Source organism: Rissa tridactyla, chromosome 3 (genome assembly GCF_028500815.1).
Source record: "Rissa tridactyla isolate bRisTri1 chromosome 3, bRisTri1.patW.cur.20221130, whole genome shotgun sequence".
NCBI lineage: Eukaryota > Metazoa > Chordata > Aves > Charadriiformes > Laridae > Rissa > Rissa tridactyla.
This window is the reverse complement of record NC_071468.1, coordinates 16049626-16075609: the sequence shown is the minus strand read 5'-3', so window position 1 is coordinate 16075609 and position 25984 is coordinate 16049626. Positions and strand designations below refer to the sequence as shown.

The following is a 25984-nucleotide window of genomic DNA, read 5'->3' as shown; positions in this document are numbered from 1 at the left end:
TTACAGATAAATGTATTTTAATTAGGATTAAATACTATCTCAAGGTATCTTGAAATCGCACTTGTACTGTACTAATCAACAGCCAGAGGCAATAAAAAAAGTTTGAAAACGTAAAAGTTCTAACATCCAGCACATGACAGTAAGTGCTGCCATTTAAAGCGACAAACACCACTCCCAAGAACAGATATTCTTAGAGGAAAAAGTCATAACATTTTTGTATGGACAAAAAAAATTAAACTGAAGACCAGAAGAAATATATTAGTGCCTGCCTTTTTAAAAGTTTTTTTTTTTTTTTTTACATTAAATACAGTTTTCTTTAAAAGCAAGGTACTTTCTAAAGTCATGGTTTATATACTGTATGTACACAAGAGCAGAACATTGTACAGTGTTTTTGGATAAAGCAGCACTAGCTAGCTATAAGCTGGTATGGTGTTGCTGAACCAAAACGCAAGATGACAAGTTAAGCACGCTAGGAGAAGTATCTCCACGGTTGGTATGAGAAAAATAAAAGTATCATGTATGTACAAACTGATTATTCAAACAAATCCTGCAAACCCAACATCATTTGCCAGGGAACTGTACATGCTGCAGCTAATCAATGGAAATCTTACTGCAAGGACTGATCTGACAGACCCAAAGGAACCGTTTTCTCTCAGTAACAAAGTGCATTACCCATGCAGAGAGCACTTACGCAAGTCGCCGCTGCAACACCTCACCCTGGGGCGCAGGGCTCCAAGGGGAGCGGATTCTTACTGTGACCTCAAGTCAAGTAGCCACCTGCACTTCTTCCACTACACAAAATATGAAAATGCCCCAACCAAACCATATGGAATTGAGATTAAAGCTGCATTATTAAGTATCTGTATGTGCACTCTGCCTTTCTGCGGACAGTTACAGATTAAAGCAGAAAGTCTGCACCCAAGTATCACCAGTTCAGACTAAAATGGACTGGCAGCGATTTCCATAATTAGTGCAACATTAAACTCCTATACTTTATCAAAGTGACTTACTGTTCTTTAAATGCACAATGTGCTTATTCAGGTTTTACAAAAACAGACAAACCAGAACATTGTGCAGAAAACTGGTTTCAGGTTTGTACATATATATTTTTTTTTCAAGTCTACCCCTTTAGAAACCCACCAAACTTAGAAATAGTTTGTGCCTTCGTTCAAAACCTCAAAAAATGACCTTTTTTATTCTAGGGTTAACAGCGGGGCATAGAGATTAAGGTTCTTCTTGTTACATATACTTTTAATTGTCATTCAGTTTACATCTTCAGAAGAGGTCATTTGCTGTACTTTTAGCATGCTGTTCATCCTTTTCTTAGTCACTACCTTGGTTTAAGGAACTGAATGTTTCTTCTTTGATGAGGACAGAAGCGAGACAACTTGTTTCTAAACTGCATCAACTTAAAGTTTCAAGTTTTAATGGTGTAAAAGGCTGACATTCAATTACAGTTAAGAGAAACTTGCTACACAGCAAACAGCATCCAAATCTATCAGTTATTGATGGGACCTTTAAATTAACTGTTAACAAGTTATTCAAAGCATCCAGACCTGGAAACATCAGATCACCCGGCCAGTGAACCAGCAACTCCCTCCCCCTTTTTCATGAGGCTTTAACGAATGCAACTGATGTGACCTTAGCACTGGAGCCAGTGATTTCCATTGGTTAACTCCAATACCCAAAAGGGCTAGGGAGATCCTGTGTTAAGCCCAATGCAATATGCATTAGTGTCATGGAGCAGGAAGATCCCAGTGTCTACTTGTTAAAGTTCACACAAACCATACAGATACAGACAGGATAAAACACAGACTCAAAAGGATCCATTATGCTTGAAGAAAATTCCAAATAAAATGACATCTTCTGCACAGCCCAGCCTCAGACACAGCCACGCCTTTATCTAGTATAATAAACTCTGTAGTAAACTGTTTTTGACCTCCATAGAGAGTAGGAGTTGTCAAATTTAAGGAGATAAACTCCTCTCCCTGGGTACTGGTGGCTGCCAGCATACACTTCTTCGTGACAGTCTCGTCTGTACACAGGCACTATTTCATCTAGCTGAGGCTTGTTGGCATTCTTTTTGGCTTTTTCTTCACTGCTAGTATTTTCTGCAAGGAAAAAAAAGCATCAGTTAACATGGGTGGATGCTTTACAAGAGAAAGTCAGACTGATCCGTAGAGGACAAGGCACTCTCTGTCAGTTTAGAAATCAGATGAGTCGAAGGGGTCCACACCAAGGCTGTAGCTAAAGCATTCAAAAGCAGGAGGAACAATAAGCATGCTCACTTTATCGTTAATTTTACAGTTCAATATTAAAACCCACCACACCTATCTGCCCAGCACAGCTGGGTCAATTCACAGAGATCCAAGCTCTAGTTTCCATCAAGATATTACCCCACATTAACTGACTGCTACTGATCTGACATACTTACCGATTACTTAGTAGTAATATCCAGAAGGCCACTGCTTCCTATGTCAGAGCAGTTCCTTCTAAGAAAAATCACATCCTCATTTCAAAATATTTTTTTCTGATGGTATGCTAATACTCCCTTGTAGGTAAAGGCTGTGACCTGTGTCCTGGCCACTATCAGGAATTGCTCTTTTAAGCTGTTTTGTTGAAGTCTCAAGGAAACTTTCCCCCTAGAAAAAGTTCATGAAGAGCAGGGCACGATTTTTCTTAAGGTTTTCAGTGTGCAGATCCACTATGTTCTATTATGGCACGGGTTTCAATCTAGCTTGCTGAACTGGACAAGAGGGCACACTAAGGAGTAAGTAAAACTTAGGAAAAGGATTTTCTCACCCTCAACTGCTTTAACCTATCTGTGATCAAATGAGGTGACTGAAGTTACTTTCAGAATTGCACTTCCTCTTCAAAATTGAAGACAAGATTACAGCTAGATGGAAGCTGGGGGAACTAGGAGATTACACAAGACAATCAGTTGGGTCTTCCCCCATGGCAAGCTCTGCAGGGCTGACAAGACTGGTTTATATAAATAACCATGCTTACCTTCTTCTTCATCCTCATCATCACTGGATTCGCTGACGTGCACACTGACTGCAGTATTAGGGGAGTCTGTCCATTCAAAATACACCCCAAAACCAATGTCATAATTGTCTGTAGCAAACTCCCAAAAGAGGTAAGACCCCTCTTCATGAGTTGGTACTCTAACTGTAACCACTTCTCCTCGGCCCACTGTGATCACAGAGTCTGCATCCTGCCGGATTTTTTCCTTGAAGTCTTTTATCTGGGGCCGTGTCCACATCGACGGGGCAGCTATCACTGGAACAGAATCTGGAGAGAGGGGAGGAAATACCCCAGTTAAGCTTTTTTTCAGTTGTTTATGCTGAATACTTAACCATGCCTTAGGGGCACTTGAGGACCACAAGCATCATAGTTGCTTCCCAGTAATTTTTTTTATTATTTTTACTGAAGAAACATCTTCTCACAGTTGAAACTTGCATGAAATGCAGTGCAAGTTTAGATATAACACTGCACACTTAAATCCTAACAGTTTACCCAACTGCCACATTTAAACCAACAGCGCTGCACAGAAAAGACTCAGATATAGTGCTACAGGTGACGGGGTTACACTGCACAGAACCCTTCACTGAAAGGAGCTTTAATGTGACAGAACCAGAGGTTGTGGATTTGTCTAGAAATTATCGAATATTGACTAAAATAACTAAATACCTCATTACGCCGACAGGGACTGTATTAGTGTTGGTTCCATACTGGGATCCAAGCAAGTCTTTTGAGGACTACTGATTGTGGATGAAAGTATAGAGGTAACACCCAAAAATACCAGTGACAAGAGAGATGCTGGGAGGCTACTTTTCCTGCTCCACTTCCACAGCTTCCTAGAAGCTGTCTGAGAAAGATGGGAAATGTGAGGAGAGAGTAGTCCAGGCTGCACATAAGACAGGGCTAAGCCATAGGCATGGCAGGATTCAGAGAGAGTAAGAAGGATTTGGCTTTATTTTAATCTCAAGGCTAAATCACTCAATTTTGACCTGAGTTCAAATAAGAGTGAATGCATTTCTACACAGAACAGCTTTCTCCTAGGACTATTTATGTTTCTTTCCTTCAAATCAAGGGTGAAAGGAGGTTCTGGATCCCATCCACTTTGCCTACTTTTGCTGCATCCTACTTCCCTCCTCCTCAAAGCTGATTTTTGCCTTTGCAATATTGTTTTACCTTGAGAGAAACTGGACCCAGGAATCAAACCTAGCTCTTGCATAGCCCAATGAAGCCAAGCAAAGAGCCATAGTAACCATACTTAAGGCATTTGAATCCTAAGAAAGGCTTTCGCCATTTATTTTTAATTAAGGAATCTAGCTAGTCCTACCTTTTGGTCCATTCTCCAGTGCTTCTTCCAGAGCCTCAGGATCCAGCTCTTTTTCAGGGCTGTCTGCATGTGCACTGGCCTGCCCATTAATTGATGGGGTGTCCCCTGGGGCAGGTGCATTCACCTTTGAGGCAGTAGTCAGAGGCGTTCCTGTCGCTGCCACAACTACCTCCTGCTGTTTTTGTAAGGCTGCCTAAAACAACAGAAATTAAGTTGAATAAAACTAAAACCTTCCAAGAGTCTCTATATAAACACATAAAGACACATTAAAAAAACAAACAGTGTCACCCTCCATCCTCCGAGGAGGCTTGACACAAAAGACCAGAGGCAGCACATGTTAACCAGTGAGAATTACATGTACTTAGTATCAGGGAAAGTGAAGTCAGTTTGTTCCACACTGATGGATACAATTTGGACAAAAAGAGTCAACTTTCAAGTTAATTAGGGCACACACATGTTAAAAACTCTTGCACTTAACTAGGAAGTTCTCCATGTCAGTAACCCCTATAACACTTCTTTCAAAACTGAAAGTGATGACTCGTTTGCTGGTTTTTACCAGCGAGCTGAAAGGGTTTGGGCCTGAGCTCATGCAGGTCTAAAAAGAGCTGGAAGTATTTAAGGTCTATTAAGTACTTGCCAATTTGTGAGTTACCTTACTCAACAGGGTTCTCTATCAAATCCACAATGCCTGACAAAGGCAGTTATTTAATATGAAAGCAGGAAGCGTAAGAGCCACAGGGACAGCGAGTGGTCTGGGAGAAGAGTTATTAAAGCTCAGAGGTGCTGCTTTTAGAATATAACTTATGTACATTGAAACTCTTCAGACAGAATTTATGATGCTGTCCCTGTGCAAAGGATTAAATACACCAAAACCAAGATTATACAAGGTAACAACCATCCTTTTGGTTTTTAAGTAGGATGCATTACCCATTTAGCTTCAAGGCTTATTCCCCTGCTCCTAGTTATCAGTACAGAGAGATTACATAGGCTTTTTTGTTGGACAGGGAAAAGGTATAATTGACAGTACTATTCTTTAAAGAATAACCTAATAAGCACATGATTTTGATGAATGAATGGAATATAGGTATCCTGAAGGAGTATGAAGACAATATAGTAAAACATTAGTTACCTTTCAAATTTGAGCAGTTGTACAGTAGACCCGCTTTCTATTACAGCAGTTCTATGCACTGAGACAATGTAAAGTGGTGAGAACTTTTCCAGAAAGCTATTGCATACAGCCTTTCCAGAATTAATTGTATCACAAGCTGGTCTGTAAGCAACCATGACAGAATAGCACTTTTTAACTGCACTAAGGGATTCCAAGGCAGCTGAGTTACAGGCATCTGAAAGGAAAGTATTCCTCCCAAGTGTTACAGAGGGTACCTGAGTCTCCAGGAAAGTCTGAAGTAGAATTAGGTAATTTTAGCTCTGCTACGTGCTTCTTTTTCATCCTTTCTTCTACAAGACTTGGACAAGTAGAGATTTGAAAGATAAACTTCATTGCCTGGCAGACAGGGCACAAAGCCTCTGACTTTCCTGTATCACCTCAACTCCATCAAATCATGATTTGGCTTGGAAGGGACATCGAAAGATCATCTAGTCCAACCTGCCTGCCATGGGCTGGGACATCTTTCACTAGATCAGGCCACTCAAAGCCCCATCCAACCTGACCATCAATACTTCCAGTGATGGGGCATCCACAGCTTCTCCAGGCAACTTGACTCGATCCAGTGTCTGACCACCCTCATTGTAAAAAAAACCAAAAAACAAAAAAAAACTCTTCCATCTGTCCAACCTAAAACTACACTCTGAGATTAAAACCTTTGATTCTTGTCACTACGGGCCCTGGTAAAAAGGTCTGCCTTCATCTTTCTTATAAGCCCCCTTTATATATTGAAAGGCTACAATAAGGTCTCCCCCAAGCCTTCTCTTCTCCAGGATGAATAACTGTGAAGACACACAGCCTGTCTTCACAGCAGAGGTGCTCCAGCCCTCTGATCATCTTTGTGGCCCTCCTCTGTACCCACTCCAACAGGTCCATGTCTTTCCTGTGCTGAGGGCCCCAGAGCTGGACACAGTCCTCCAGGTGGGGTTTTCATGAGAGCTGAGTAGAGGGGGAGAATCACCTCCCTCAACCTTCTGGCCGAGCTCCTTGTGATGCAGCCCAGGGTAAGGTTGGCTTTCTGGGCTGCAGGACCCCATTGCCAGCTCATATCCAGTTTTTCAGCCACCAGCATCCCCAAGTGCACCTCTGCAGGACTGCTCTCAATCCATTCATTCCCCAGACAGCACTGATGTTGGGGACTGCCCCAACACAGGTGCAGGACCTTGCACTTGGCCTTGTTGGACTTCATGAGGTTCACATGGGTTCCTCCACACAGGTTCACATAGCTTCCTTCCTTGGACAGTTCTTTGCTAAGGGCATCAGCTTCATCAAAATACAAATGACTTAAAATTCAGTAACTGATTTCCTGTTAAGTCTTTAGCTCAAAAACAAAAACCTTAAGCTGGTAAACCTCAAAACCTTTTAAACCTTTTTAAACCTCAAAAACGTTAAGCTGGCAGTCATAGGCCATTTAAGATTCAGGTCCTGCCCAGAGAGGTCAGACACACTAGAATCTGAAGTCTGGCTTACATATGTTTAAGACTGTTACAGATGGACATCCCTGAATTTTAAAGTAGCTTGAGATGCGAATACATCATGTTTGCCAAAGATACAAGATTCCCCTAAACAGAAAAGCAGCCTTTCAAGTCCAGACACAAAACCCTTGCAAAGTAGTAATGTACCTCTGCTACCCATTGCTACCAGAAATATGAAAGTCTGTCCTCCCACCCAAACCACGAGCAATCTGTTGCAGGCAAACAACTTAATTAGATACTGATGTCAGACAATAGGTGCAAAAGGAGAGAGAAGTCAGTGGTGCTCAAGTCAACAGGGAGGAACAATCTCAAACCCTGTAGTGATGTGACAGTGCTGCACGCATGTTCAGCTGGAAACACATGGCTGACCAAAGCCTGCTGCTCTGCACAGATCCTCAGGTGCGATACCTACATGGAGAATCACTTAAATAGGTTTGTTCATGCTCAGATGCACTGGCATTTACCCCCATTAAATTACACACACAATAGATGCTGCAGCAGAGCACTTCACATTTGGTCTCCAAGAATAATATCAATCCAAGTAATTAGTAAAGGCTGCTTAGAATTTTCTTAATGGCTGCTTCAGAAAACTACTTGCAAAAGATTAAATAAAAGGGCTTTGGTGTTTGAATCTGAAGCAGCATTAGCCACTAGGACACTATCTCCACTTGTAGCAATTAGCTTTTCAAGGGGCTAAGTGCAGACAAGTTAACATCTCCCAAAGACAGCCTGGGACAAAATTTAAGTTTCTCAGCTGGTCAGTCATACCTGTTGCTGTGCAAGCTGGACTTGATACAACTGCTGCATGTATTGTTGATAATGCTGTTCCTGGAGCTGCCGAATTAGGATCTGCTGCTGTTCGTAGTTGCCCGGATACTGTTGGGCTGCATACTGCTGGAACTGAATGGCAGTCTGGGAGTTCAGCGCTGCCATTATCTGTTGCCTAGATTGGTGGGAGGAGAGTACGAAGATTACAAGCAGCTGAGGGTATTGGGGAAATCCCTGTACTTAAGTGATTTAAGTGGCCTCAAAGACAGTTAATTCAATTCCTGTGAAAACCAATTAAAACAAATCTACATAATGAAGCAGAGCCTGGAAGTAATGTAAATGTGAATTTCGCCTAAAAATATGCTGAGAATATAAAGAAGGGAGCAACATTTCTACCCAATATTTGAAAACATCGAGTGTTAAAAAAAGAGCTCTTACATAATTCTCAATCTGTAGTCTGATAAAGAGGTAGTGCTAGAAAAATGCATGACTAAATTTCTCAATCAATGGAAAAATCCCAGATTTGGTTCTTCCAGAAAAGGCAGAAACCGTCCTTCTAGCAGCCCTTCTACAAATATTGATAAGAACAGACCTGCTGTGGTAAGCACAGCAATGCTTTCGGGTAAATCTAAGAAGAACACACCACATTACTATCTTAATTTTCCAGGACAGTATGCAAACATATGACTAGCATGACTGACTAATTCAGGAATGAAAAAAATGCTGCCAGATAGGGTATCTGTGCCTTTAATAAACTCAACTGCTGAAACTTCAGGAGGAATACGTGGGTTACGTATGCACAAACTCAGTTTTCCTCCTCTCTCCAGAGGGCTAACAGGAGCTATAGAGTGAAAAAGTAACTAGATCCAGAGCTCAGTTTGTCTCACATTACATCCATCGGTGACCAGCTATTGATGCTTCAGAGGAAGAATGAAGTATCACCCAAATGCAGGAGTCGTACTTTGTTTCCTACCCTTCTTCCTTCCCCCAAAATCATCCTCTAAAAGCTCCAGTATTAGACTGGTTTGTACCATAAAGGGCAAGATTTACTATTTCAGCAAAACGGTGACTTTAGATATACTTGGCCTGTATTTATGTATCTGCATTCCTTTTCTGTCTAAATTCTTTAACTCTGTAACCTGTTACAACCACTATTCATATAAAAAAAAGTAATCTCTTAACTTCAAGGTATATCACACTTCCTGTTACTTAGCGCTGTGCAACATTTTTCTGTTGTATTCTCTGCTCATTTATGTCTGTTTAACACTGTGAGAGCCAGAATAGTGTAAAATACAAACAGTAAAACTTTGGGATTAATTATTTGCTCCCTTCTCAAAACCACTACATAGCAAGTGCAGGATCTACTTCGGAGACACCCCGTGCAAAGACATTATTATTATGGAAAATGGTTGCTGACTGATGTGGAACAGCTTTGATAATTTATTATTCCCTTAAATATTGTATGTGCAAAGCTAGATCCATGTTTTCAGCATTTGGATGTCACGGAAACAATGAAATGTAACTACAGCATTCTAAGTAAACAATTTAATTCAAGCTACAAACAGAGGTTAAGTGCATTTGAACATGAATTTTGTACTTCTTTTCGAAATATTCTAAAATCCAGTGACTGCCAGTGTACAAATGAGATCCGCAGACGCTTTACACTTCCTAGAAGGAGAGCACCTTTAAGGAGGTAGTGCTAGACTATCAAGTTAGAAAGTTTCAGCCACGCATTCAAAACACCCCACTGAACTGCAGTTACCCTTTTTCTAGGCTCCATCTTCTGCGAAAGGATAGAAACTTTCAAGTCACAGTTCAAACGCTTCAGAAGCCAGAGCCACAAGTTTTCATGAGGTGCAGCCCTTGAACCCAAAAACCCCCAGAGCTTCTCTTTAAACAAAGCTTCTCTGGCACTTTCATCTGAGAAGGCTGCATACAATAACATGTTAGGATAATTATTCTCTGCTAACTGTATCCCTCTTAACTAAGGATGCAAATGTCACTGCCAGACTCGAGTGCTCCGAACTTCAGGTATTCAATTCTAGCATAACTAGTTAGAAAGTTAGATACAATTGACTCAAGTGCAAGGCTGTTATTGTCTTTGAAGTATTATTTATTTCAGCCACTCACTTCTGTTGTTCCATCCGAAGTCGTTCCTCCTCTATTCTCCTCCTCTCCTCTTCTTCCCTTCTCAGTCTTTCCTCTTCTTCTTGCCTACGTTTTTCTTCTTCTTTTTGTAAACGCTCACGCTCCTCCTCTTCACGCCGCCTTCGTTCTTCCTCTTCTCTTCTGCAACATCCACTCAATAAGCTATTTCAGCCTTCCTACAATCCTAGGAGGAGTTACTTTCAACATGCTGTGACCTGCCTTTTGCCTGCCCAGTAAGGCTTTTTGTTTGGTATAATCTCCTCCCACCTAAATTGTCCTGGAATATTGTCTTATTGGACACAAGAACAAAACAGATTACTGTTTAGTTTTACTGCACTCTGCAGTATGACAAGTGTAAATTCTGTATTATAATTTGATTTTCATTCCAATATAGCAGACAACAGTACAAAAAAATTGCCTAGAAACCTTAAACACATCTTCCAAGCTTTAACATTATGTTCAATGATTACATCGATACTATAGTTTAATAATCACACGATACGTAAATGATAGTAGAAGATAGCCTTTGTGAACTTGCTAACCCATACTAGAATAGGAGTTTAAAGCACCTGACAATTTCACATTCTGCCTAAGTTTAGTCCACAGACATATCAGGGCAGACATTTTGTGAAGCATGGATTTCTTAAGCAGATGACAGTATTAGCAAAATTTTTAAAACTCCTTGTATTCCGGGTGTCTTCACCTCAGAAACAATTATTCATTACTGGCAAAATAAAAAGGCTTAAAGAGATTAAATGGTACCACAGCCACCTAAGCTTCAAGTATTTATCCTCCCAAGACAACTTTAACCTAAGCTAGCTATGACACTATCCACAGGTCAAGAGTAACACACACAATATACTTCAACACCAAAGGACTCAAACATTACCTTTTCTTTTCTTGTTCTTCTTTCTCTATCTTGTGGGAAGTGACATATGTTGAAAACAAGTGGCAGCACCTATTCAGGAGCTTAACAAATTCTGTCATAGCTTTTTGCTTTGACATGTTTCCAAGGGCAGCCCATTCCTTCCTGAGAGAGAGAAATAACAGAAGACTCAACTCTTCCGAGTCAGCAATGAACTCTTAAGAACCCAGCAAAGAAGAAAGGTGGGAGACCAGGGACCAAACTTCATCATATGCAGTTTCAGAGAACCAACAACTTTTTTCCCCAAAGACAGTACGGTGCTCTCTTCTGCCTGCACCAGAACAACTCTTTCAGACAGACATAACTGAGTGCTTATATGAAATCTCATACATACCATCAACCCTACTTAGCATTCTGAACTACATCCCAAAACTTCCCAGCTACAAATGAACCTGAAATATTTTTTTACCCTGCTTCCACTCTAGCTTGTGGAAAAAAAGCATACATTTTCCTGGATGAACAAACACTGTAACAACCATCAATTATAGTGCTTCAGACAGCTGAATGCAACTGCCTGTTTCTTCTTAAAGGAAAGCTACGTCCCTCTGGGCAAAAGCAGTACACTGGGTCGAGCTCCAAGAAGCCAGTGCTGTGTCGCACATCGCCTTCACAACTAGAAAAAGCAACAATGAACAAGAGAACTGCTGCCTGAACTGCAAGCAATACAAGAGACGTGCCTGAGACCGCTCAGATCTCATCAAAATTTACTCAGAGTTTGAATGCATCAGATTTCTGATTTCAGAAGTTACCCTTGGTATTAACAAAAGCTATGGTGAATGCTGTTACCATCAGCAAAAGGCTTGGCTTGTTGTAACCCTAGCACGGAGTTAAGACAAAACGTGGGCCTGCACATTAATGCAGAGTTAGCCAAGTCTTAAACTACTATGAGAAATCAGACCGTAGGCACAGCAGCTTTTCCTAATGTGGTTTAAAAAACCCAACAATTTTCTGTTAGCTGCTTTACTGAACCGTGACTCAGATTTCTACGATGTTTTTGAAGAGGCCACTCACTTTCCACTACCATACACACACACTGACGCAACCCACATATTTCTCTTATTGTGGAAATTGGATGATGTTTTCTTCAGAGAGGAAAAGCAGAATTAAGACCAAGAAGAGCACCAGCCCTTTTACCTTCTATCATTCCCCAGCACATCAAAGAATCCAACTTCAGGGCAAGTGTCAGGGTTATAAGGTCCCAGCAGAACCTGCTTGTGCAGTGCCACAAGTTTGAGTTTTTCTTCATATGTTGGATGAAAGGCTTTGCCATCTTTTTCTGCAGAAAAAAAGAAAATTTCACTGTTGTGATTAAGCAAGCACAGGACAGCAAAGAGCATTTTGAATAACCTCTACCATGATTTCCTCCGTAAAAAAGGAATAAGAAAGATAAGTCACAAAAGGTTAGACAAATTAATTCAGTTCTATTCAAATAAAATATAGACCTGTCCTGAAGAAACACATCTACTTCAGCTGCTGAAACTTAATTGTGAAGTGTTTTTCATCATACCATCTAGAGTTAATCTTAGCTAGTAAGTTATCATATAAATATTTATGTTAATTAGTTGAACATCATACCATATGGATCTATATCTCTGAAATATTTAAAAACCTTAACTTGAATTCAAACGTATCTGCCACATCTATTGTAGTGTGGATAGGAAGGATTTTCCACAAAGAAAGGTGTGATGTTAACTTTATAGATTGCTCCCCTTTCATGCTCTTCGCATTGATGAAAGCGGGACAAGCAAGGTTCGAGGCAAGGAAAACTGCAGAGAGGGAAAAATTAGAATTAAGGGAGAGTTTTCCTTGAGGGAATTTGATTGTGGCACTTTGCCAAGGCAGCTGGAATAACCCCTCACAATGAAAAGTCTTAGAGGTGACTCCATCAGCACCAACACGTACAGAGCACTCTGGCCATAAGACACGGGTAACATAAGCCTGAACATAATCAGAATTCCAATGGCTCCATGCCAACAACACTTCTGAAGCCGTCCCGGTTAGATCCTGCCACGCATTTACTGGTAAGAAGAGACTTGCATTGATTTAAGATTATATGTGAATTAGTCAGCTAGGACTTACCTCAGCACATTTAAGCTGTCAAAACACATCAAAGAAACAGGCACCACTATATGTAATTACACTGCTCATTAAAAAAAGACCTTTTACTTGAACAGGAAAACAAATAAATAAGCATGATCTCCTTTTGGAAGGGCTGAAATGAGGAAGGTATTACCAGAGGCAAACACAGCCATTTCATACGACTGTACTACTAACTGCTCTCTGTTTAGTCAGGAACTGCAGGCAGAGCTGCCACTAGTTTCCAGCTCTCCTTTGGAGCAAGTTGTTTACAGCCCCAAACTGAACAGTCCAATTCACAGTCAAACTTTAGGGCTGACATTTACATATTGCAAAATTGCTCAGCTGATGCTTGTGAATAAGAGTTATTAACAGGAAAAGAAGCAGAGTCTCAGAACAAAAGGGGAGGGGAAATACCTCTACTATGGCTTATTGAGAAACTCAGCACAAATACTTCTGAAAATTGGAAACAACCCCCAGAGGGAAAGCATTTGCAAGTCACAGCAAGAAGCTGTATTTCTGACAGGGTAAGTTCAGTGTGTTACTGTACTGAGTCAATTAAAACATCACAAGGAACCACTATGTGTATGCCATTTGTTTTGAAGCAAGAATCAAAGAATTAAGAAGGTAAACATTTAATTGCTTGTTATTCATTCCTAGAGGTCCACTTCACTCTTCCAGAATCTCAAGCATTCGCTCTTCCCCCAGTGTCACACCACCTTACAGCAAATATAGCTTTCAGCTTCAAAAGCCGGAAGCCTGTCTCCACAAAAATATCTACTTCCAAAAATACCTGGTGGGGTGGAGAAGGGGGGGATGTAAAGACTGAATCAGAGTCTATTCAGTGGTATCTAGTGAAAGAACAGGAGGCAGATGACACAAACTGAAATAAAGAAGTTCCACTTAAGCATAAACCAGCACTGTAACAGGTTGCCCAGAGAGGTTTTGAAATCTCCATCACTGGAGATATTCAAAACCCAAAGGGACACAGTCCCAAGAAGCCTGCTCTGAACAGGAGGGATAAACTTGAAGATCCCCAGAGGTCCCTTCCCACCCCAACAAGTCTGTGATCCTTAAGAGATGCAAATCACCACCTCCTGGTCAGCCCTCTCCCTGGGTCTCAGGTCTCCTTCGCTCAGGCCACCCAAATCAACCTTTGGCTTTATCCTCAATTCTTCACACTTCACATTTAACACAGAATTTCCTTATTAGGTAGCAAGCACTTCCAATAGCCTCGATAAACAGCCCACACTTTGAAATCATACTTAATATCCTGGGGTAGCATGCTCAAAAGCAAGTCAATTGATAAGGGTACTACATTGAAATTGTGACAGGCTTCTGAGCTAAGTACGCTTCTCAAGGGGGTCCCTATGGCATAGTTCACCTTGCACAACCTGTATACCTACAGTTGTCTGCCAAAAACCATAGCTGTTTGTTGTACTAGACTGCTACTTAAGCCAGCTATCATCATCAGTATTTTAACTCACTTCTGAAGAGGGTTAAAGTGGGGAAAAAAACATTGTTTCCTGTGCTATGCATAGCACGCCTGCATTTTCACAGAATGGAGAAGTCAGACCTCAAGCCCTAACTATCAAGGAAAGCCACAAGCTGCATTTACTAAGAATGGTGACCCAAGGGAAAAAGAACAAACCAGCTAAATAAGAGAGGAAAACAGACAGATGAGAAAAATGAGACAGGCATTCAGTGACTTGTAGATAATGCAGATTGGAAGCAAACTCTTGAAGTATTTGGAGCCAGTCAAGAAAGCAAAGCTGTATACTAGCCTACTTTTCAGTTGAATTCTTCAGCGTGAGACACACTGTATAGTTATCCCAAAGATTTGGAATTGTTGCCATTAAACTGAACCAGAGGACCTGAAGCCATCTACAGAGTCAAATATGCCAAAAAGAACATTAGTGAGTCCAGACAAGTAGAAGTGACAAATTTATTCAAGCATCCGTGAACACACCATTTAAGCAGGTATTACCCACACATCTAATACAGCTGCCAGGAAGCTGAAGAATTTCAAAGAGCTTTAGGGAACACACAAAGAAACCCAAAGGATGTACACAGCAGTAGTACAGCAACTATACAGCCCTCCCTATGCCATTGGTATGCCTGACCCAACAGGGCCAGAGAAAGGCTCAGCTTTCTTACAGAAGATCAGGAGACTTCTTTACCGACAATACTTCAAACCATCATTCACCCGAAACGGCAATTTCTCAAGTCGAGTTACACTTAAGCATCAGCCACTAACAGATCAAACTCAAGCAGTGATTAAGGGTACGGTTACATGAACAAGGCAGACTACGGACCTACGATGCTTTAGGCATTCTGCAGTAAGGGCCCATATATATATACACACACATACATATAAACATGCACTTCACTAAAGACATGAAGCAGTTCATGCAGAACACAGAGAAAGACTGGCTCCCACTTACTGCAAGCTCAGGCCTCATTGACGTGTGCCACAAAACCACACCACGCTATTACTGTGTTGTCACCCCTGGAAGGGAAATCCCTGCATGCCTAATAGCCCTTCGTACCACTGCTCTCCTTGACAGTGGCTACCTGGTTCAGACGCCCGCAAAATTGAGATCCATCGAGGGCAACTCAGTTAAAAACTCCAGAAAAATCAGTACTTACAACACTAACCACCCTCCTTGCACTACAGGTAATTAACTGCGTGCTTGAAGACCACCATTTCTGTTGGCACGCGAAGAAAACGGAAAGATGAAGCTACAACTAGCAATGCAAAGCAGATAACAGAGGCTTATGTCACTACATAGCACTGCACTGCTGACATGAATTGGTATAAAACCACAAATTTAGACCCAAGGGAGTTTAAGAAATATTCTTAAGAGACTGCACATGCAAGATACATTTACTGCTATGTAACTTCAGATTTCTTCCCCTGTAACAAACATGGCACAACATGCTGCAGCTTCCGCTCTGACTTCACCTACTGCACTCACACTAAATGCCTAATTCCCAGGGGATAGCATTCAGTTGAGTCACCTAGAAGCAGCCAGAAAACAGTTTGTGAAGTGCGATTTTTCACCTCATAGCTTTTAAAAGCAGAAGTCACATATGTTAATGCTGTTCATTTGCAAAGTTTTAATGAGTGAGACCAAAACTGAGAAGCGCAAGAACTGAATTGCTGCCTGCAGATCCCAGTACGCTCTTACAGTCTTAATTCTCCTCTCCTGAAGATGTTCTGCATCAACAGAAGAGTTACCAACCGGCCCTTTCAATTAAGCGTGATGAAAGCTCAGCTTCACATCAAACGTAGATACGTTATAGGGGTTTTCATGCTCTTGAAAACAAGAGCCTACTTAACTTATGAATTACAATCATGCCATCAAATTAGCCCTCAAAAAAAAAAAAAAAGAGGTCAAACAATTAATTTAGAATGCTGTATTGCTGAGGTTGAAGATGCATTCTTGTTAGGAAGGGAGGAAAGAACTTGGAGCAATCAAAATTGGAGTACTTAACATACCAGGAGAGTTTTTAGATACCAAAATGATATGGTTTGTATACTGTCTATTGTACACTGTAAATCACTTTAGGCAGTGCATGAACACTTCAGGGACCGTCACATATTGAAGGTTGGGTGCGATGGTATTTCAATGACAGGATGTGGAAAACCATAACGCCAGGTTGATACCGGAAGAGATTTGCTGGCAGAGCGATGCAAGCCACCCCCTCCTACTGCAGGACACAGCTCACACCTTAAACAATGTACCTTCACTGGCATAGCTCGTACCAGCTCCACAGGCAGCATAACCCTCAGAGACACTTCCCTGCCAGCTGCCCTGGGGCACACAATTACAGACAGTCCAAGAGATGAAGAAACGTAGTCATTTCAGTAACATGACTGCGTTCTCCACTGTACACTGGATCCAGCACAGCGGAGCAGCTTCTTAATGGCAGCCAAAATGCCGGTCGACCTGAACTTGGCTCGACAGAGCAGCAAGGGAAAGAGTGCGTATTGTAAGGCAGGCTCTTGATTCTCACAGAAAAATGGACGGGAGCACTATTAACCACCTATTTTCTATGCCTCTGTTATTCTGAAAAGGTTTTTTCACAAGCCATTATGGATGCTAAAAAAAGCTAGCACGCATCTCCTGTGCGGCCCACGGCCTGACAGTTGAAGTGACCCAGGGTCAAGCATTTTAGATCTGCTTCTGTCTTTATCAGAGACAGAATAAAGTAGCTTTGAGTCTCTTTAATATCCTAGCCTAGTTTCAGTTATGTTTTTCACATTGTTTATACACACTCCCACCCCGTCCTGTCTTCAGACAATTCTGTTACATGCAATATGCCACCACAGACAAGTGTTAGCAGTCATTGTAATAAGCAAATTCAAAGTATTTTGATCAGATTCCGCTTTTCAAGGAAGATATACCACTAGTTACAACCAGACAACGCAGTCTGTACACTGGAGCAGAAAGGAAGCTGCTTAACTAGCGATCGCTGCTTACCCTTTGACCTCACCCAGCGACTCCTCTGGTGGACATCCCGACATGAGATCCTTCCATCCCAATAATCACAGTTAATCCCAACATCACCGTTTTCCCAAACAAGTGCTGCCCCAAATCACTTGTTTGTTCCATGGTAGCTGTGTGAGTAGCTAATATACACTGTGGCATAGTTATGAACTAGCTGTAAGAAAGACAAAGTTTTTCAAAGACACCCCCACCTCCAAATCAGTGTAGTTTTTAGAGGCATGGTCAGAAACAAGCTCTCAGCATTGACCTATTAACATGGGTGAACCTTCAGATCCCTCGTATGTTCCTCCTTGAAGTAAAGGAGGAATCCATATTTGTTCCTTGGCATCTACAAGGCTGCTATACAAGCATGCCCACTCCCACAGTTGTTTTGACAGTGGATGCACGAAAATCCTTTGGAAACGAGACCAATTATTTTTGGAGACATGTAGATACAGAGCAAGCTAGCGGAATCAGTAATCCAAGTATTACGAGCTCCTGTAACTCACCATCACATTTATAAATAAAACCCCTCATGTTGTGTCACTTTCAGCAAAAAAACTACAGATGAAAATATGGGCAATGACTTCATGTGACTTTTATTCCAGCCATAAGGATAGAGGAACAAGGTCTTCATTTGGGAAGTCTGACAACTCCACACAATGTGGAAAGTTCTCCTCTTATAAGCAAACACATGCGTTACAAGAAATTGCAGAAAATTAAAAGAAGAGCAGCAGTAAGATGAAACATGTTGAAATTAAGCTTTTGATAAAAGGCAGGCAAAAACAAATCCACTGTCAAGACAACACAACAAACTGGAATCTAGAAGCAAGTAACACTCTACTGACTTTTCCCCATCCAAGAGGGGACAAATGCAGAGCATACGTTTCATTAAAACCTGAGACATAATAGACATAGGTTATAAATAATGCAGATAAGCTCATTCATAGTGTGTAATTTTTACACCGTCAATACTGGTTCCAGTAGAATATTAAACCCAATACAAAATAAGGCCATGGTTGACTGAGACAAGGAATTTGCTACTGCAGAGACAATTCCTTCTGCATCATGTTTTAAGATCAAACGCTCGTTAAGCCAAACCAGAACCCTTTCAAGCAGCTTGTTTTACAGAAACAGTAAACAGACAGAAGTCACAATGCTTCCCACCTGACAGTTGATTGTAGCAGATTCCGACACAGGAAAAAAAAAGAAAAAAATTAGATTCTTATGATCCCTTATAGTTCTTATAGCTTAAGAAAAAAATATTCTCTGTAAGTTAGCATGCTAACAAAAAAAAATGTTTTGTGGAAGGGCATCAGAACAGGGTCAAAGAACTAGAGCTCAAGAAAATCACTTAGAGCCTCACATGCTCCTAACAACTATCAGGATGCAGGTTAGCCAACGTAAAGGAAATGGACAATTTTGTCCTTCTAGCACAGTTTCCACCTGCCGGTATGCTTGCCCTCAGACGTGGCAGCCTTCCTGGGGGGGGTCATCTAACAACTGCCTGCCTCAAGCCCAACCTTTCTAAGCACAGAGCTGTATCTTCCCTAGCACAGGCAGGTTGTTAAGAGGATCTGATCTGTGCCCCACGTTAAACAGCAGCCACCCGAGAGCCAGCAAAGCGATACACATCGCTGCGAGGTGCTCACACGCTGTACAGCAATGCAACGCTACAGCGGAGGCAGCTCTTCCTCAAAAAACACACCGTCGATTTCCTCCTCTCAAGGAACGCAAGAGCGGCATGGTCCCTCCGCCTTCCTGTGGAACCAAACCCGGCTGCAGGGGAGCCCAAGCCAAACAGCTCCAGGTCGACAACCTTGTGGGCATCTCATGGCTCCCTCGCTCAGCTGCCAGCCGGAGCCCGGGCCACAGGAGACTGCGGAGCCAGACATGGAGTTGGCATCCCATGGAGACGGCACGACATCTCACGCCAGCACCCGGGCAGTCAGCAGCCTCGGCGACACTCCCGGAGAGCACTCCTCACCTACGCCTGCAAAGCTTTTCTCCGCACGCCGCAAGCAAGGATTTTTTTTATTTTTTTCTGTGTTTTTAGGTCGGGCGGTGCAAACCCTAGGAAATGCCTCCCCGGCCCCTCGCTGCGGGCACACAAAGCGGACGGGGCCGCCTCTCCCCCCACCCCAAGGAAACCCCATCCCCGCAAGCCAGCTCCGTCCGACCGCCCCGGCTCGCCGCCGCGCCCGCCACACCGACCCCCGGGGAATCCGGGGCTCCCGGGACGCGGCGGCTCCCGCCTCGCCGCCCCGGTCCCGGCGGGGGGTTTGCTGGCCACGTCGTCGTGCGGCCTCACCTTTAAAGAAGCGCAGCGCCAGGCCGTACAGCTCCTCCAGCGCGAAGCCCCAGCGCCGCTCCGGGCTCAGCGCCGCCTCCTCCGCCGCCTCACCGCCGGCCTCCCCCTGGCTCGGGGAGCCGGGGCCCGTTCGGCTTCGCCCCGCCGCCGGCTCCCCCGGCCCCGGATCACAGTGCGGCACCTCGGCGTTGGGGCTCAGCGTCAGCCCGTCCACGGAGACCTCCAGCCGGTCCGAGCTCAGCACCGCCGCCATCCTCCTCCTCCTCTCCCCCCCCCACCACCTCCTCCTCCTCCTCCTCCTCCTCCTCCTCCTCCTCCACCGCCGCCGCCTCCCGCCCGCCCTCCGCCTCCTGCTCCGCTGCGGCGGCCACGTCCCGACTTCCGGTTCCCTCCGACCCGGAACTTCCGGCCACGCCTCCATTGCACACGCCCCGCCCCCGCCCCGCCCCAGCGGCCGTTGGCGGGCGGCGCCTCAGGCCGGCGGGGACCCCGAGGGCGGCCCCATCCCCATCCCCATGCCAAGGGCGGCCTCGGCAGGAGGACGGGGCGCCCTGACCCAGCCGGGCGGCTGGCAGCGGGAGGCTGCGCCCGCAGGGGCCCGCTCGCCTCACGGGCTCCAGCGTCACCACCGTGAGGCGCCTGGCGGCCCCCTTCCTCCCGGCTGGCCGGCCTCCGGGGGCCTGTGGCGGCCTTTCTCCCCCCAGGGATGGGGCTGAAAATAAACTCGCCCCCTTTTTCCCCCGGGCGGGACGTAGGACAGCCTCGGCCCCGCATCCCGGGGCGCAGGAGGTTACTTTAGGGCTTGGGGAGCTGCTGCTGAAGGCTCAGTGTGCTTTTTGGCGGCTTTATAGAAGGGAATAGTGATTTTTCAGCAGCTTTGTGGCACAGATCGAAAGCCTTTTGGTCCATCTGAAACGTAACGTGGGGACTGCCACTGACAACTCTTAGACATGCTTCAGGCACCACACAGGCCTGAAATGAGCCAGGGAAAGAAAAAAGTACAAGGGAATTATTTCTCCAGGAGCTGTATCTGCGCTTAGCTCACTGCCTTGTGACCATGAAACACCGTTCTACAATAATACTATTATCATGCGCTAGGCGAGGGGAGAGAGTCACTCCCACACGTGGCTATGGAGGTTTGTTCCCAACGCGAGCGATCCTCCTCACAGGACTTCAGCATTAGCATTAAGTGCTGTTGGTCACATTTCTCACCCAAACCGAGATGCAGACTGCACACCTGAGACACGGAGCATCCGTGCCTGGTGTTTCATGATGCCGATGCAAAGGAAGAGAGCTGCACAATTGTGCAGCCTCCTGAAACTCAGGGGTCCATGCGGGATTTCCCCCCATCCCCAGTACTTCTGCCTGCCTTCCATTTCTGGGGTTATCCCCTGGAGTCAGTCACGCTGCCTAGGAGTTTATCTACCGTTCGAGGTAGTTATAGATCCATCTGCTGATCTCTCAGGAATGCTGAAGAGATTTTATTTACACACTTATAAAGTGTTTTGAAGCCTTTGGGTGAGAGGGAAAACTAAAGCTTAAAGTACTTAATTTCCAGTTAGCATTTCTTGAGAGAGTGAATGCCACACCGGACACTATTTACTACAAATTGGGCAGAATTTGATACAGATGATGATTCATCTAAGCTTAAAAAAGAAATTTTACAACCAGTGGAGGCCCTCTGTAGCTTCTTCACTAGCTTTTTGTTTTTGTTTTTTTCATTGAAGATCAAACATAGCACTGTATTATTTGCTTTTTCCTGACAAAGACTGCAGAACAAGGGTGTATCGTCCTCTTTTGATGGTTGGAGCTCTCCAGGGCACACAGTTCTCCGTAGCAACTATTTGGTGCTATCTCACAGACCGGACTAACAGCAGAACAGATGATTTTAGCTCCTGAATACAAGCCTGCACCCTGCTTTACAAGTCTGTCACTCCATCTTCACTTTAAGATTTGTTAGTCCATTTATGAAATCACTTGTATTAAAACGTCTGTTTTCAAAGTTTTGATCTGACAGATTTCCTGCTTAGCTTGTGAAGTCTGTGCTTCATAAATATTTTCTTACGGCATCAGTGCTGCAGTTTCCCTGGCACACAGCCCATATGACTTCCAACACCTTCAGTGACTTGCTCATGAATCCTGTAAATGAAGAAGTATTTCCTGAATGATGATGACAGAGTTCCCAATACTTTATGTATTTGGGAAAACCCTTAGCTTACTTCACAGATAAGATGAAAATGCTAAGTTCAGCCAGTAAATTATTCATTTATTTCTTGTAACAGCTGGTTCTGCACGGGAAAAGAAGCACAGAAGAAATTCCAGTCCCAGAGAGGTAGTCTAGTCCAGCAACAGTGCCCTCCACTAAGAAATGTAGACCTAGAAACTTTATATAGAATACATCGATAATTTAATTCAAGCTGGTGAATGTTTGGCAGTTTAAAATACCAATCTGCTCTTTGCAATTTTACAGCGAGCCATTAAAATGTTCATAGAGCACTAGTCTCACTTAAACAGCTCTTCTACTCTTCCTGGTGTTGGCAGGTACCAGACCGCCAGCCCTTCCTCCCAGGCACCCATGGGTGAAACCCGTGTGCTTCCCGCGGCGGGGGCTGTCCTTTGGAGGAGTCCTGCTTGCACGGGGCTGGCTCACAGAGGAAGGAGCCCCACTTTGTAAGATGTGGCCTAATGTGGTGTTTGCTAGAGCAACGGCTGCTAAATATTTGATTATCTCAAATGAACACCTCCGCTGGGTCTGGCACTGCGCTATGGGCTCAGAAATGCAAATCATTCACTATGAAAATATCGTTATCAGCTTCTCAGGCATGGCTACGTTAAATAAACCAGGTGTGAACAGCACTCCCAGCCCTAGTGTTACCGTACCAGCCCAGAGCTCTTGTGGCTGGGACAAAGGAGAGACGACTGCATGGAATGAAAAGCTACATGCATCTCTGGGAGGGTGACCAGATTAATGGAAGAATTAAATTCCCCAAGGTTTGGCAATTGAATTGCATTTGCGAGTAGTAACAGGATTTACCTTTTTCCAGAACAGGACAGTTCTGTTCCTCTTTTTACTGTCTTCATTTTGCATTTGTGAGAGTTGTACTGGCTGAAACAGATCAGGACCAGAAGGAAGAAAGTGTTCAAGTTCTTTTGCTTTAAATTACAGGCTTTCTCTTTGGCTGTCTGCCTTTCCTTAAAGGATGGATACAAGCTGTTTGGTTAAGGCTGATCTTACCCTGTAAAACCATCCATGGAGGCACTGTTATGGTGTAGTGGACTCCCAACTCTGCTAGCAACATAAAGGAAAATAAATTTGATTTGTGCTTATGTCTCTACATCGCTCTTGCTGATACAGTCTAGACTAAAGAGTATGTGTAAATATTTTTGTTTTCTCCTTATAGGTCTCTTGATTCCAGTCATTTTAAAGAAATTGATTTTTTTTTTTTTGGAAGCCTGTTGGAAAACATCTTTGTCCCAGGAGCTACAGTGGATCTGCCAGTGTTGCCCGTTTTGGTGGCCTCTCAACCTCATCTACCACCGAGCTGCTTTTTGTGGCTGTTTATTGGTTTTCCTGAAGTTTAGAAGCCCAGGGTGACCTTACTGAATGTGTGACAGACATTGGATCTTCTCAGTAGCTCTTTAGATGTTCAGCACACATTAAACTCAAGAATCACACTCCAGCCTTTTGTGCATGCGCAGTAAATTGGGCTTGGACCTACAGGGACTGGCAGATCTAGGACAACTGAGTGTGTAATGGCACCACAGGATACATTGAGAGAAAATTCTCTTAAGTCGTTTACATCTGTCCTTTTTTATTACTACTTGTTTATTCAAATGTTGTATATCTGTGGAGGAAAGTAAGCCAACGCAAGATTTTATGGTTCTACTTTTCAGTTAAGCAGGGGAGCACTTTGAATCCACTTCCGCAAGACCTCCACCACGGTCTCCTCTGGATTAAATAGTTTTAGTTTTTCTAAGAACTAATGGAAACTGGAAAAACAGAGGGAGAGAGAAGAAAAAAAAAAAGAGAAAGGTAATTTTCTGAGTAGAAACCTGTATGCAATTTCTGAGTAGAAGCCTGTATGCAATTTGGGTCAATGCCTGAAAATAACCACAACCCCATTTTCTTTTTCCTTCAAGAGGCCTCCTTTAAAGCATGGTCTAATCTTGCCTTACACCCCAGAGCAAACAGTGCTGTGTGCTTCACGTTCCTGTTGGGCGACTCTGAAATTCAGACCGCAGCACAGTTGCAATTTTGCAAACGAGCTGCCATCCCTTCTGGGACCTCTCTACAGTGGGGGGGATGAGAGTTGTCTCTGCTTTGAAGCTAACACCGTTGACTGCGCTGCTGCCTTGCATTCATGGCGACATTCACGCGGACTTCTCTAAATTATTACACAAGGTGCAGAATAACAGTTAATCGGATGTAGGATCTGACAGTACCTTTTTAGCCGTGTCAGCAAACACTGCTGAAAATGGGTTTATTGACAGAGTGCTAGAGCGACTCCTGAGGAAACATACATGTGCTAAAGTCCATCTTCACTAAATATTCCCATTTTGACAGACAGCAAACATCCTGTAGCATGGACGCAGCCATACCAGCTACAGGTGATCATAAAAGAACAGTTCAGGGTAATAAAATAGGCGATACCAGTTTAATATATCTCACGCTGATATGATTGCATCTGCAGCAGCGTAACTCTGTAAACGATCACGCCTTTTACAGGCACATGAGCTGCGAGAGGTAGTACCGCGCTGTTATCAAGAAGTCTTTGCTAAACAAGATACTGCCAGGAATTTGAGCACTTCCTGAATTTAAACAACTCCTCTAATAAAGTGATTTTACAGAAGAGAGAACATGGAAATTGATGCAATTAGCAATTGCGTTTTTGGCTATCTGCCCGGCAAAAACTGTGAATCAACAGCCGAATGAATGATTTCCTCCCATGTAAATTCAGAGCACCTATGGATGCTCTTTTAAAACGCCTCCAGGAGGGAGTCGTTCCTCTGGGTCAGGGTCTGATCCCAACTGGCCTGTGTCCCCAAAGGGCCCTGCAGGGCCAGCTTCTTCCTGCCCTTGAACTCTTCTGATATTCCAGGCACATCTTCCTTTGTGCTGTACTATATACCACCAGTTTCTTCCCACCACTTTATTCCCTTTCCTTTCCTTTCAGCTTTATTTTCAAATAAACTATATCTGCCTTGGGGCCTCCAAGCTGCCCAGTGGCACAGGAAATGATAGGCAGAGAGGGGATATCGTCGCAAAACCGGTTGCTGGTCCTCCTGCCTGTCCTTTGGGAAGAGCAAGGCTGTGTGTGCGATACGTGTCACTATTCACGTCGCTCCTTCCATTCAGCAAACAGAAGGATAACACACCTTTCAAAAGCATGTGTTAAACCTTTCCCCTCTTCATCTAATTATCAGATGCACTCTTTAATGGAGAGCATGCAGCTGGTTCCCATCTGCTCAGCTGTGGCTCACTTTTGTACGTTGTTGTTTGGATAATTTTTTTTCCCCGCTTTGGGTTAAATTGAGAATGAGGTTTCATGAAATGGCTGCTGTCAGAAGGATCTGCCCCCGTCTGCTCCCAGCCACACACCACACACTCCCATCAGCATCCTTGTTGCCAGCTCATCAGACCTCTCAGCAATCCCCTTCACCTTATCAAGCAGGCAGAAAACTATTTGATTCCTAGGTGCTGGGTTAGTTCTCTGCTGGCTTAGAGAGCAGGCCTGGTTCACCGAGGGGTCAGGAAAGCACTGGCGGCAGCAGGAACATGCCAAATAGCAGTGGTCGCACTCCACTGCTGCTCCCAGCTGCGTTCTCCTGCCCTTTCCCTTGTGCTGCATCTAGCGATGGAGTGGCTTCAGGGTGAGTTGATTCAGCTGGCTGCTCTGGCTGAAAACTACTCATTTTTATGGCACGGTTAGTTTGCCGCTGTTATCAGCCAGATGAACAGATTCGCCCTGTGGCCACACAGCCACTAGATGCAATATAAGGAAAGCAACGTGAACAGGAAATACGGACGGCAACTAGCTTGTAGAGCAGCTCAGCTGTAACACCAAACTGCACCCTAAGAAGCAGCCACACCAATCCCGCCGCCCCGCTGTTACTGGAAGAGTCAGATCGCTGGATAGTTTGCTTCCCTGCCTATGCTCTTCTGCTCTAATGAACGTATTTTCGGTGCAGGAAGTGTATTTTTATCTCCCTGATTCTGTGCAAGTAGCATTGTACTCCAGCAGGCAATTTCAACCTCTTCTGATTCGTGGACTGCT

At 43.8% G+C, this 25984-nt stretch overlaps 1 protein-coding gene across 1 annotated transcript; it reads right to left on the bottom strand.

The window, feature by feature from the left end:
• On the bottom strand, positions 1-19991 carry ACBD3 (acyl-CoA binding domain containing 3). Its single transcript, XM_054195582.1, has 8 exons — positions 19710-19991; positions 11964-12105; positions 10794-10934; positions 9887-10045; positions 7757-7931; positions 4349-4541; positions 3010-3294; positions 1-2111 (listed from the first exon to the last, which is right to left on the bottom strand). Exons 1-8 carry the CDS (start codon positions 19960-19962, stop codon positions 1900-1902), a joined length of 1560 nt encoding a protein of 519 aa, XP_054051557.1. The 5' UTR covers positions 19963-19991; the 3' UTR covers positions 1-1899.
• Between the last annotated feature and the right edge of the window lie 5993 nt (positions 19992-25984).